This window comes from Dromaius novaehollandiae, chromosome 8, assembly GCF_036370855.1.
Source record: "Dromaius novaehollandiae isolate bDroNov1 chromosome 8, bDroNov1.hap1, whole genome shotgun sequence".
NCBI classification, from domain to species: Eukaryota; Metazoa; Chordata; class Aves; order Casuariiformes; family Dromaiidae; genus Dromaius; species Dromaius novaehollandiae.
Window position 1 is genome coordinate 28,493,938 of NC_088105.1, and position 14,276 is coordinate 28,508,213.

Below are 14,276 nucleotides of genomic sequence, written 5' to 3' on the forward strand. Positions count from 1 at the left end.
TCTCTCTTATTTTTGTAATTACTCAGAGGCATGTCAGATATGACAATGGCTTATATTCTGATTGTATCTTGTTGCTAGTCTGAGTAACTTATAATAAAAATGTTGTCATTTGTGCTAAAGTTTCAGTAATGGAATTGCTAATTTTTTTTAATACTTTTAATGTATATATTTATCTCGATGTTCAAAGACAGCACTTTAATAATTCTGTTGTAGCTTGCATATAGCAGTACTATTCCAAATTTCTGAATCACAGTCTGGGCTTTTGTTCTGTTTTAGGAAACAAACCACTGTCTAACTGTCAACCTTACTACACTCCGTGTTTGGTGTTATGCCTGTAGTAAGGAAGTATTCCTGGACAGAAAATTAGGATCTCACTCTCCACTACCAAATGCAAGACTGTCTCATCAAGCACAAGAAAATAATGTGCAGGTATTTTTAAACCAGTGAAATATATGGGCAGCTGTAGCTTTGCAGTAAAGCATTATTGCTTTTACATGTCTTTTCTGGAGTAAGAGACTGTCATTTCCTCCCCTCTTTTGTCTGTGCTTTCTACTCATTTCTCTCTATCTTTAGAACACTTCTCTGAAGAGACAGTGGCCACCCTCTGTTCATTCTTTGCGTACTGCATGCTTCCCAAGAATGCTTTGTTGAACTTGCTATTTTTTTAATTGACAATAAATTGGAAGGTACAGAAAAAGCACAGGGTTAAATTTAAGGCTGCAAGGTTGGAGTAATTCAGCTGTGCTTTCCATTCTGTCAGCTCTTGAAAATTTCTTAGTTACAAAACTCATGACAGTAATTACTGGCTAACTTGCATGGAATAGCAAAATGCTTTAGAATGCGTTTATATTCTAAGGAGAAGAATATGACCAATATAAAATACAGGCCTAAAATTGTAGTATTTTATACAATTATTATATCAGAGAAAAGAGTTTACAGAAGTGCTTAACTCTTTCCAATTCCACAGTTATTAACAGTTAACATAGTAACTGAAGAGTAAGATAATGGATGAAAATGATAACACTGGAGGCAAGTAAGAAAAAAAAATTGAGCGAAACAGATTTTTATGCACAGAACCAAAATATTAGAAGTATGCTATTTGCTTGTCTTGTGTTCTTCTGCAACTTGAACAAGTGTCTGTGTGTGCGCATGTGTGTTTTTAATCTTCTCCCAGTTACTGATGCCTGCGAAGGCTACTAGTATGGTTTGCTCTAATATTTTTTTAACAATTTGGCAAGCTTGTTTGGCATGATGTGTTTGAGAAAAGATCATTATATCTTTAATGAATGTACTTAGATAAAAATGGCTTAACTCAGTTAAAACTGACGCAAACAGCAGTGAAGCGTTTCTTAATATGCCTTGCTTTGGGCATAGAGCTACGGAACAGATAGGATAATGTGTAGGTTGTATGTAGGCATCTTTTTGAAAAACAGAAATTAGCAGAGAGTGGCAGTTTTTCAATATGCTATTTAAAATATATGTGGAGGGAAAATGTCTAACTTTAAGATTAGTTTTTCTCATAAAATGTCAGCTTCCCAATTAGAATAGTACTATTGAAATATACATTTTTAATTCTTCTTTACCAGGTATTCCAAGTTAATATTAAGCTGGGTCCAGACTTAAATCCCTTCTGTCCTGTTATACTTACCTGCTTTAATCTTCCAAGGAAATAGGTATAATTCACAGAAAAACAGTGGAACTTACAAATTTTGTCTCATGTTTTGTTTAGAATTTCTATTTATGTGCTCACAAGAAGAATTTGTCAGGCAACAAATGTTTGCCTGCCTAATACTCTGTTTCTCCGTTTATAAATTTTGTTTCCGGCAGATTTGTCTCTGAGTGTAGTGAGACATCTGGTAGCAAATCAAAAGCACGTATACTGACTCTTACGTGATGACTGCTGTGGTAATGTTGCAGCGCAGGCTTGTTTGTTTGTTATCAAAGGGAAAGAAATATAATAACTTATTCTGTTTTGACTGTCTTCGACTGTCTTCACTAAATGGTGCAGTGTTGTCACTGCTAGTCTGAAATCAAAAATTTGTTTTTCTTAGTAAATTTTGTTAGTGTAGCTGCGGAATCCTTTTATTCTCACTTTATGTGAAATAAGCTTTCAAAATGCAGTTCTCAGTCGCATAATTTTTAATTCATAGGGGTTTTTTGCTGGAATTATGCTAAAGCTTTAGAGAAGAAAAAAAATGTACAAATAAATGTACTTTTTCTTTTTGATAAGGATTTTAAAATACCTAGTAATCCTGTACTGAAGATTCCACTAGCAGCTGTATTTGATGATCTAGATACAGAAGTGGAAGAAGATGAGTTAAAGACTAGAGGTAATACAAGCAAAATCCAGTACTTTATTGCTGTCCTTCATTGTATGTATATGTCTCCAAGTGTGTTCTCCAGCTAAAAATGAGTTGTCTTCTAACTGGAACTGTTTCCCATTCTGCTCAAACTAAGATCTTTATTTTTAGTTTTGCCTTTATTACAGCAATCTTTACTTACCTTCAGAGCAGAGGCTGTGGTGATATATGTAGTGCACCCATGAAAGCAACAACAAAAAATAAGAAAGCATGTTGGAGTAATGTTTAGTGTAGCTGGTGTTCTAGCCACTCTGGTAAGAGTAGTTTTTTATAAAATCTGTTCTAATGTTTTTTTCTATTATATAAGGTTCCTGGTTCGAATGCTTTTCTGCATTTTGGGTAATCCTTTTACGGTAGCTTTCCAGTGGTGATTTTTGCTGTTGTTTGGTTTTATTTTTTTCTTCCTCTTTCCTTCTTAGTAATGGATTTCATGCGCTGCCAAGCTTTTTTGTTGTAAAAGTTAACCCAAGCCTAATAGTTAATATTAAGATGAAAATGTAAAATGAAAGTGGATGAACCCCCAAACAGTGAAGTCTTAATTGCTCATTTCATAAGAGAACATCAAGATTGTTATTTCTTAGAAGTCTCAAACAGGCATTGGTCGCTATAAAAAGATACGCATGTTTGATACTATTCATGTTAAAAGTAAATATGTTTCTAAGAAAATGGTATTCAGAAATATGTAACCAGTAGATAAGTCTAAGCTATTGTTTTTGAGATGCCAATGAATATGTCAAGGCAGTTTGTTTTCCCATCAGCAATGATAAGAGCTTTTAATTCATGGATCTCACTTCTTTACTCATCTGCTACAAGAGTTCTCTCCCCTAAGTCTGCTAGCGTTAGCCAGAAATTATCTTTGCCTCTTCTGTTGTCTGGCAGTCTTTCTTGATATGTCTTCCCCACTAATTCACCATCTCTCTTTAAATCATTAACCCATGGGTTTTATTCCCAGTTAATTTCTTCTATCTCTGTTTGTATTAAAAATGCCTAAACTATGACTATTGTTTCTTTCCCATTTAAGTAAGAACGGCTGTCTTTTTTTTTTTTTTTTTTTTTTTTTTGTAGTAGCAATTGGAAGGGCTAATGTAATGCAGGTTCACATGTGGGAAGCACAGGACTGTATTTCAATTCAGACAGATAATAGAACCTTCTAAAACCCAACTGAAGTAACAAATCTTTTTACTATTTTTATTTTTAAGATGTAATACAGTTTTGTTAGTATATTTTATTTCTCTGTCATAGACCAAAATGATCAGATGCAGTTCCTGTGTTTTAAGGATTACATCAAGTCAATGGTGTTAATTACCAAATATTCTAAGCTTTCTGGTTTTAGTAATTAAGATAGTGGTTCTGTGCTCGTAAATGTTACCGTGCTTTCTCACACAACAGCAATTTTATTTTGAAATTAATTACTTCATTAATTTAATGCTGCACTAGCTAAGAATAGCAAGTGTTTCAGGTGAATTTTTTTCATTGAGTTGAGATAGCATGCTAGTTATGGCTTGTCTGAATAGCCTCTCTTCAGATGTTTAGAGAGTACTTTTGATGACTCCATTTGCTGCATTAGTTATTGAAGGAGTTTGTTAATTGTAACTTGTGCATGGAAAAACTATTTGCAGTTATTGGTAAAGAAAGTGAACAGTCTGGGCTTGAAAATTAATTCTTGGGGTAGCCTAAACTGAACAGTCTGTATAAGGATTAGGGTATTTAGTCTGCATAGAAAGACTAGTTGTAAGTTGATTAAATCTCTGATTCTGGGATAATTGTGTGCTCAGTAGGTTTTGAATGTATAATCTAACCTTAACTATTAGCATGAACTTTAATCAGAAGAATGAAAACTTCTTTTAAAAGCCTTTGATACTCTGATTAACTGTTATGAACACAGCATAGAGAAGTTTTACTTGAACTTAATGATTTACCAGTCCTGTTAAATTCTAAGTATATTACCGATAAACACTTTTTAAAATAAGTCTGCAACTGTCATAAAACATCGGAAGTTAAGATGATGAAGTACAGTCTACTTGTCTGAATTGTTTTAATCAGCCAAAATCAAAATACTAATTACTTTTTCTAGATAGACTGGTATTCCCTTAGGAGGCCTATGTTTCTTTTAGTTACACCTCTGTGTTCTAATTGGCATCAGAAGCCAATTGGCAGATATAATATAGCAGAGTTTAATTAGTACGTATCTACTTGGAAGCATATTCCTTAATATGTCTTTGTATTAGCTTAGGAGACTTGCTGAATATTAATTATTTTTCAGGTCTTACAGGATTAAAAAATATTGGAAACACATGTTACATGAATGCAGCTTTACAGGCTCTTTCCAACTGGTAAGGAAAATGGTTATAAATTTTATATTTGCATAGACATACATTTTCTGAAGACTGAGTTACAGATTATGAAGGGCTGGGCTACCATGGAAGAGGACATGTTTCTGTTAAAGCTCAATCTTGCATACTGCAAGCACTTGTGTTACCAATACAATTAAGTATTTTGGGATCAGGATTAGTCAGTTTTTGCCTGTTTCATTCTAGTATTAGTTCTAGAAACTAGAAGAAAAGCTGATTTAAAAAAAAAAAAAACAAAAAAAAAAAAAAACCTTGATACAAGCTTGGTGGTTTTTCTCCCTCAGCAGAAGAAACCAAAGGAAATACATAGGTATAAACCCTAATTAGAAAAGAGACATGTTAAGACTGAAAGGTCCAAATTCAGTACTTAACAACACTCCGGATGCATAGTTCTTACTGTGCTAAATAGTCCTAGGAATGTCTAGAATACAGTATCATCTCACTTGGAGATAGTGGACAGGTTCACGAAGCAGAAATCTAAGGCTAAAGAGATAAAAACACTATCCATCTCTGGAATTTCTTGTGCTGTGGATGGTTAGAGGCTGGGACTATACTGAAGCACATAACATATATGCTTACTGTATGCGACTGCTTTTGGCTGCAATTCAAGACAGGGCAAGGTTCAATAGACCTTACTGGAAATATCTGCTCAGGGAGAGGGGAGCTGAGGCAAATACTGGTGCTCTAATTTTCTACTTTTCTCTAGAAGGTGGAGAAGTGGCATAAGGCATCTAATCTAAGAAATATCAAAGTTTGCAAGTATGCTGGAATATCGCCTTTTGTCTTGTATAAAAATAAGTTCAACTTGTATAAGGTGGTGTGACTTGCAAAAGGGTGGGGGGAGAGAGAGTGAGAGTTAACAACACACCATGAAGTAAACGGGTAAATAATGATGTAAATAGGAATTACTTGCCTAGAAACATCATGTGGCACTGCTGGATGCTAGCAAAAAGATTTTTGGTATCTATTTACAGCCCAGGCTTGTGGTGATTGTTGCCACAGAGGTGTATGTGTATTTCTGTGATGGACAGTAGAGTTTGCCTTGAATTTGAATCCCACTGGACAATTCTGGTGCTTTAACAAATGTCAGAATAAGTTTGAGGAGCAGAGCTGCTTTACCAGTGAGGTGGTCCTACTAGGAAACATTTGGCTATAGCACTTAGGGACCCAGGAAACTGAATTGTTCATTTACATAATAGTAATTACTCTTGATTAAGATCTTGTTCAAAGTATGGGTTTCCTCTTGTATTTTAACTGCTTGAAAATAACATTTTTTTTCTTTTTAATCAGCCCACCTTTGACACACTTTTTTCTTGATTGTGGAGCCTTAGCCAGAACAGATAAAAAACCAGCAATTTGTAAAAGTTACCTCAAGCTGATGACAGAACTCTGGCACAAAAGCAGGTATTGCATCATTTTGGTGATGAAATGGTTATAAATAAAAGACAGACTTAGTATGGTATGGATTAGTCTAACCTAGGTGTAAATTTTTTTTCTCGTCTGTATCACAGAATTACTAATTTATATTAAAAGTTTGCTCTAAAAGGACTGGTACATGCTGTTTGGGAAATAAAGATCCATTTCAGTAGGAAAACTGTGTGGAAGAAACGGTGATCCTCAGGGAAGAGCTGAAAGGGTCAGGCTTTTGCTTTAGAAAGGAAAGGCTAAGGAGGGTATGAATCCTGCAAATCATAACCTGTTCCTTTCCATATATGCCATAGCTAGGACACATAATTGATAATCTTCCTTGCTACAAATTACATCAAGAAATATATGAATAAGCATTGTACAAAGTAGCCTTAAGTTATTAAAAACAAGTTTATATCTATAAGAAATAAAGTTGTTATATATTTTAGATTTGTCTTCCGTGTCCTTGATTCTGTATCAGCGTTTTATCAATTCTTTTTCCTTGCATGGAATTTGTTATTTCTATGAAAATACTTTAAAAATAAACTTACAAAACAGTTAAATAGTAATTGTGCATAGCGTGAAGAATATGTTTGATTCTTCATGTTGGAGACAATTGGATGATGTGAACCTTAAACACTATGGCTAATAAAAATGGCTAATACAGCCTTTGCTGTTTCTGGCAGATGAGTTATTTGTTAACAATACAAAAATATTTTTCTTTGTATCTCTCAATACCAATATTATGATGGGCTAAGATTGATATCAAACTGTTATGATCCCAGTAAAGATGGGAAATCCCACTTAAACACTTTTTTTATTATTATTTTAATATACACTTTTTTCACTTAGGCCTGGTTCTGTTGTTCCTACTGGCTTATTTCAAGGAATTAAAACTGTTAATCCAACATTTCGAGGCTATTCTCAACAGGTAAAATTTCTTCTTGTATTTTAAATCCGCCTGAGCTATAAGGTTAGTCTTTTATTTCTAACTTTAAGGGTTAAAATATCATACTTCCTGTGTTTATTTAAAGCAATTTCAACATGAACTTTAGCTTATGTACTTCAAATCTGGGTCATCTGAAACTGCTTTCGACATTTAATTTAGCTGTTTTATTTGTATCAGACTTTGACTTTTGAGAATAATTCCTTTCCCCTCTTTAGGAAAATTTAAATAATGAGTACCTAAAACTTTCTTATTTGTGTTAAGTAACACTGCTAATGTCTGAGCAGTCCCAGAAAATAAAATAAAGGTGTTCATAAAAGCAAAAAAGTGTATAATAGAATTTTTTTTATATTTATCTGTATAGCCAGCTGTATTTTTTCAGTTAGGGTGACAGTACCCATTTTTTTCAATTATTAGCTTTTTAAAAATCCATATCAGTTTCATATACAGCATTATTGGATTGGTAAATTGGTAAGCTGTTAGGCAGACATGAATTATTGTTTGTCCAGTCTTCAGTAAAAAAGGAATTATTTTGCTAAATTAAGAATGTTTACTGGTTAATCTACATCTCAAGATGCGAATTGTCTATTTGCTGATAGTGCTCTTACAAAAAGGCTTATTGATTTTGGGCTTGGATAATGAAAAAATCTGTGTCTGATAACTAATTTATAAGAAAGTAACAACATGTGTTTTTTATTAACCAAGCAACAAGAATGTTTACCAGTCAGCAGTTAGAGCTTAATAGATTGCTGCTATGATGGTGGGGTGGGAGTGCTGAGCATCAAAAGTGATTGTTATGAACAACCAAACTGTAAAGAAGAAAATAGAAGCAATGGTAGTTAACAAAAAAGGCTATTGTTCTCTCCCATGCCTGCTTTTATTTGATACTCTCTATCCCCAGGAACCTAGCTGGTGGGTGAATTTTGAAATTTGATGGGTTTTTTAGTATTATTTCCAAACAGAGTTTAGACTGGCAGTAATGTTGCACAGCTTTCTCTGGAAAGACTGATAGTTCTTAAGAAATCTTATTTGGGATTGAGAAGAAAAATTAAGATCTTGCTGCCATAGGATACATTTATCCCAGCTTTCCAATTGTACTGTAGTCCTTTTTAGTTAAGAACTTCCATGCCCAGTGAAGGCAAGGCTCTGATTGCTTTACTGAAGATGCTGTGTAAGGTTTCCAATATCCGCCCCTAAAGCAGTCTGTTACCAGCAAAGTTGGAGTCTGACCATATTCTTGGTAGTTGCTGGAGTTGCACTTATTGTGTGTGTAAGCTATGGCAGTATTTTTGTTAAAGCTGTCAAAAAAGCTTGTCAGCAGGAGGAGTGTTTAGGAAGAGCCTTGTATTGATATTCAAGATTCCTTGTGACACATCAGAAATGGATGCAGGAAACCTTGTCTGAAAATCAGATTTCTTTTCAACTTTAGACTAGAGGCAGGGGAACTTACCTTATTCTTTAACAGTCAGCTGTAGCTTTCATTCTAGTTACTCATATTCTTTCCTAATATAACTTTAATATTTTACAACAACATTCCATTGCATTTGGAAAACTTTTTTAAAAAAATCCTAGGATGCACAAGAATTTTTGCGTTGTCTAATGGACTTGCTTCATGAAGAACTAAAAGAGCCAGTTGTAGAAGTGGAAGATGCCCAGCCTATGAGCGTTGAAGAGAGTATGGAAGGAGACAAGAGCCCATCAGATGTAGGCTTTCAGTCTTGTGAATCCTGTGGTACCAGTGAAAAATCAGAAAATGAGTGCCTCTTCAAGCCTGTCTTAGAGGATATTGCAGAGACAACTATGTTAATTCAGGATGATGAAAACAGCTCAGTCATGTCCAAAGACTGGCAGAAAGAAAAAGCACTGTGCAACAAGCTTAACCAAGAAAGTTCTGTGGAAGACTTAGAAAAAAATGCAAATGCTGCTTCAGAAACCACTGAATTTTTAAATAATCAAGGAACTGTCAAAGTACAGATACACAGCAGATTCTCAGGTAAGACATTACTAATGTGCAGTTGAAATAGTCACAGTCTTAGCTGACATAACCGTGCGAGTGAAAATGAGTTCTAGAATACAGTAGAGAGCTATAGTCTAATAGGGTAAGTGGGCTTACTTGTGAACAATGCAACTTCTTAATTTATCTTTCCATTTAGATGTTTTATAATCTAATTTGAGTTCACCTGGAAAGCTAAAGATTTGTACTGGATAAGACTTCAGACAACCTAGAAGGGAGGGGGAGTGTTTTTGCTTTGGTTTTAACTTAATATGTGAATTGAAATCATGCTGCATTAGTAAATGTCTGGTGACCTGCCAGTGTAGATAAATGAACTGTGTAACCGTTGTGTCAGTTTATTCTACAGTAAATTTTTTGTTAGATTTATGACATAATGCAAATATTAATTGCAGAATACATCAGTGATGTCCACATGAATGATCTATCTACAGTCCAAAGCCACTCATCAAATGAAGGGATGAATGCACGCTTATCAAACAGTCCTCCAAAATCATGCTCATCGTGCCCTATGCTGGCACCAGCCCACAAAAAAGGTATAGGCCCTTTTATCCCCTACTGAAACGGAATTGCTCCATATTCCAACTTTTGTTTTGCTTCTTGTGTCTTAACCTCTATACAGCAGCTTTCAGATATGGAGCGCTTTCTTCTCTGTTCTCGTTCCACACTGCTTGTGTAGCAATGCAGCACTGCTCTTATGGTTTTTGTCCCCTTTCACTGATGGGGAATGGGTCAATGGTCATTATACAAGCTGGGCCTATAGTAAGAGTCCCTTTACTTTTGTGAGCTTCTGATTGTTTGTTTCTTTGGAAGCATGGATAAGGTTTACCCCTTTGCCTTTGGAGGGTGGAATAATATTTTTAGAGAACTTTCTCTTTTGTTCCTGTTTGGGGAGAGGGTACATGTGAGAGAGGGCAGTACCCACAGAAAGAAATACAAGTGAATACTTCTCAGAGGAGATATACACAGATTCTTCAGTAGAAGTTCAATAAGTCAACATTTTAGGTTTTCAAGGCTTAAGGATCCATGTATACCTTTGCTGTGGATAAATCACTGCATTGTAGCTGCTCTCTGGTTGCTACTGTCTGTGCAGTGTAGCATATTTCTCTTGCTGTTTTCTGTGGCACGACATGTTATATCAGACAGCATTCAAAAAGTTTAGACTTCTACTGCCTTTAGCTCCAGGACAAGGCAGTTTTAGGGCACAGGAACAACACAATATGATTTTTTTTTTGGCTTTATTTCTCTAACAGAGTATTTTAATAAAAGCTTATAGTTTGGAACACAGTTTTAAGGATAGCATCAAACACAAACAAACCAGCCTCCCAATACTGTGATCCTCTTTCATCCAACAAATGATTCAGCTCTGAAAGTGTTTGCTTATCCTTTTGTTGCTTTAACACTGTTGAATGAGAAGAGTTTAAATCGTTTTAAGTCACTTTTTTTATCTCCTTGGTCCATTTATTTCCCTTTATTTGCAGTTATGAGACTGCATCAGTAGTACTGTCTCCAGTTTTGGCTTTGCTAGTGCAAGAAAGGCTTAAACTGAAGGGAGTGCATCAGAAGATCATGAAGATGTTAGGTTGCTGGAGCCTGTGACATACAAGGAGAGGCTGGGAGAGCTGGGTTTGTTCAGCCTGGAGAAGGGAAGGCTAGAGGGGGAATATGGCTGTCTTCAACTATTTAATGGATGGTTATAGAGAGCACAGAGCCGGACTGTTCTTGAAGTCATACAGCAAATGGAAATGGAGGAAAGATACAGTAAGGAAAATTCTTATTAGAGGGAAAGGAAAGCCTTTGAAATGAGTGGTTAAGGACTGAAACGGGCCCAGAGGTGTTGTGGAATATCCATCTTTGGAGGTGGATTTTCCACTGTTCAAAAGTAGCACAGCTTTGAATGAGGATGTACCAAATTATATCCAAAGGTCCCTACCAACCTCAACTACTCTGATTTTTTTTCTGTCACTTCCTAATAACCTCACTCCTGCTCATACTTACGGAGCATTGAGAGAGCAGATAAGTGTATGCAGTAGAAGTGGCTAGGGAAGTAGTGGGGCAGCCATTTGCAGGCTCACAAGCTTGCTGTTCTTTATTCCCTGTGCTAGAACTTATGAATGACATGTAATTACCTAATCAAATACACCTCTTCCCTTGTTCTCTTCTGTTTCCTCCTTGCTAAAAGCAAATGATGTCTTCTGGGTGCCATAATTCTCAGATGCCCCTGCCTGTTTTCCATTTCTTCCTGCTATTTGTTAATATGGATTGTGATAGATATAGCACATCTCCAAAATTGCTGGTAAACGGAAGCTTTAGAAGCATCGTAAAGCCATGTAGTGGCAAAATAAATGATTGAAAGGAACCTTCCAGAATTTGGGGCAAAAGGCAATATGAGGTGGCTTGTGTCCATGCTAACTAAATCTAATGTGGAAGAGGACTTCTCAGATTACTCCTAACAGCTTTTCTGTTAGTGATGCTTTTAAATTCAGACTTTTCCATTATTTTAGACATTTTTCTAGGTAGGGGTGAGACAGAAGCAATATCTAGTACTGCTGGATAGCAGAGAGCCATGGGTATGTGCTAAGGGGCAAACTGTTTATCTACAGAGGAGCATTGGGAGGTTGTGTTTTTATGAAAGGTTTATTGGAGTTGTTTGCTTTCCTTTTCACTGTAATTAATTCCGTGTTTCACTGCCTGTGCCCTTACTGACTGCCAGCAGTTTGGCAAGGTTTGCTTGTGACTCCTACAAGACTTTTGAGCAGTCTCTTGGATAGCATGCTGACTTCAGAGGGTTTGCAGTCTCTGTTTCAGTCTACCATTTCTGAAAATGGATAGAGCCCAAGAGACTGCTCTGGTGTGTTTGCTTAATTAGTAGAGAATTGGGGGAGAGGGTTGGTTTTGGGGTGGTGTAGTGTTCTTGTTTGTTTTGTTTTCATCACTAGCTGTTTAGGTCAGACACTAGTTATGCCTAGTCTGCTTGAACCCACTGTCATCAATGTTGCAGTACAATAAGGTTGTGTATGATCTCAGCTCTTTGGCCCAATGTGGTTAAAACTTCCTGGAAAAATATGATCAAATTACATGTCAGATAGAATCTGCCTATTTGAATTCATACTTTGGGGGATTACTGCTGAGATTAATCTGATGGCAGTAGGCTGTGGATTTCAAGACTGGCAATTTGAGTTTTACTCAGCTTAAACAGCGGCAAAATTTTCTAGTCTTGCCTATAAGCTGCTTGAGGAATTGAAATGGATTGCCTGGTAGTAGCAGTGATCTGATTATGAAATCTCTGAGAAATCTTTACTAAAGAGAAAAGGAAGCTTGTCTCATAATTTCATTTTATAATCAAAAGATGCCATATATTTATTATGCAAAGTTCAGGGAAAGCAGAATCCTACAATATCTTGATTACTTTCATTTTTGTCATCTTATACTAGTTTCAGCTGTGTCCTCACCAAAAAGGAAGAGACGCAAGAAGTACAGGAGTGTTATCTCTGACATATTTGATGGAACTATAATAAGCTCAGTACAATGCTTGACTTGCGATCGGGTGAGTAAGGAGTGTGTTTGTGGGAGGGGGAGTGTTTTTCTTGTGTGGGTGTTTTTGGCCCCCCCCCCCCAAATATTTTTGACTCTAAAGATATAGTCATTCCCTGGTAATCTTTTATTTCTTGTGGCAGACTTCCTCAGAAGGTAAGGGTGTTTCATACTTGTTTGCAAAAATCCTAATAAGAGCTGCTACCAGCACTTTGAAGACTACCCTGCTTTCATTCAGTTAGAAATTACATACAGCTGAAAAATAACATTTTGAGTGCTGATTTACAGCAAGGTTGAAGTAAAAGTTGCTCTTCAGCTTCTCTTAGGTATGATTAATTTTTGGTAATATTCCGATTTTTTCCTAATGCATACCTGTTACTGTGATAAGCTGTCAGGTATATAATGTTACAAAGAAAAGTAAAAGATGGAAGTTAAATTGTTCTACTTTGTCGCGGCCGGCCCGAAAGGAGTCGTTCAGGACGACCTCCCTCCCCTTGGGGCCAAACGACCAAGTTCGTGATGCCCTTGGACTGAATTAAGGTGAAACGACACCAGCCAACCAGTTTTAAGATTTATTAACACAAAGATAAGGCATGTGGTCAAATAGGATAATTCAATGGTGAATACTGCAACTAGCTAGACAAAACAGATCTTACCAACATTCAACAAAAGAGAAGGGGAAAGAGAGAGAGAAAGATATCACCACCCGTGGATCCAGCGGCGTCCTGTTGGTCCTCTTCCTTTGGGAGTCTCGGCAGTGGGGGGGGCTCCCGTCTGGTGGTAGGTGGCTCCTCTTCACCCTGGGTGTAAGTTTTGGTGGTGCGCGTGCAGTAATTACAACTCGAGTTGGGTCCGACCCTAGGTTAGCTCGGAATGACACGCGTGCAGTGGTTACAGCTCGAGTTGGGTACCTCCAAAGAGGGACCCTGAACAAAGAGGTCCCTGGGCAATTATAGCTTTTTCAAATTAAGTTTCCCACCCCCCCACGTGGTAGTTCAGACCAATAGTAATTTTTGAGTCTGGGGTCTCCTGCTCCTTATTGGATCTCATCGTTGTTCCTAGGCAGGCTGTTTCTTTTCTCCCTTATCTTTTCTGTTGCAGTTTCTGCAGACAGGTGTGTCTTCCTTCCTATAGGTGTGTCTTCCTTCCTCGGGTCCCACCATCATCTCTCAAGGTCTTGACAAAGAGGTGGTAACTCCAGCAATTAGCACTGTTTCAGCAGTGCACAGGAATGCAAATTGCTGGTAACTCCCTTATCGTTCCCGCCTGCACCAGCTCTGGGGCCCTTTCTCACCAAACTAGGGAGTGCGGCCTAAGGCTTCAGCAAATTTAGCCACTCATGCCAAGCAAGTTTTATAGAAGTTGTGCTAAAAACGGATCCCAAAGTCTCTGCTCGACTGTGGTCTCGTTCAGTGCAGGCTCGGTGTGTTCTGGATGGTCGCAGGGAGACCATCTCAGGGGTCGCAGCAGCCCAGTCCTGTTTCCGCCAGGGACAGATGGCTTGTTCGGGGTTATGGCCTGCCTGCACTCCATGCACCAAGAAATGTTTAAGGCAAAAAATTCATTCATCTGTCCGCCACATACTTTATCACTCTTACCAGGTAAATTGAGGCTGAGAAAACTCAGTCCTTTAGAAGAATCCAGCTAAAGGCATTTACTCTTACAAG

General features: G+C 37.0%; 1 protein-coding gene across 6 annotated transcripts in view; it reads left to right on the forward strand.

The window, feature by feature from the left end:
* The window catches only part of USP33 (ubiquitin specific peptidase 33), a 51,311-nt gene that overhangs the window by 11,485 nt on the left and 25,550 nt on the right, over positions 1-14,276 (forward strand). For all 6 annotated transcript variants that reach the window (XM_064516059.1, XM_064516054.1, XM_064516056.1 and 3 more), the window contains exons 6-13: positions 277-429; positions 2,231-2,330; positions 4,624-4,693; positions 6,002-6,115; positions 6,971-7,049; positions 8,637-9,057; positions 9,471-9,611; positions 12,510-12,622. In XM_064516059.1, the coding sequence (XP_064372129.1) occupies positions 277-429; positions 2,231-2,330; positions 4,624-4,693; positions 6,002-6,115; positions 6,971-7,049; positions 8,637-9,057; positions 9,471-9,611; positions 12,510-12,622 (1,191 nt within the window). The remainder of the gene's footprint in view (positions 1-276; positions 430-2,230; positions 2,331-4,623; positions 4,694-6,001; positions 6,116-6,970; positions 7,050-8,636; positions 9,058-9,470; positions 9,612-12,509; positions 12,623-14,276) is intronic.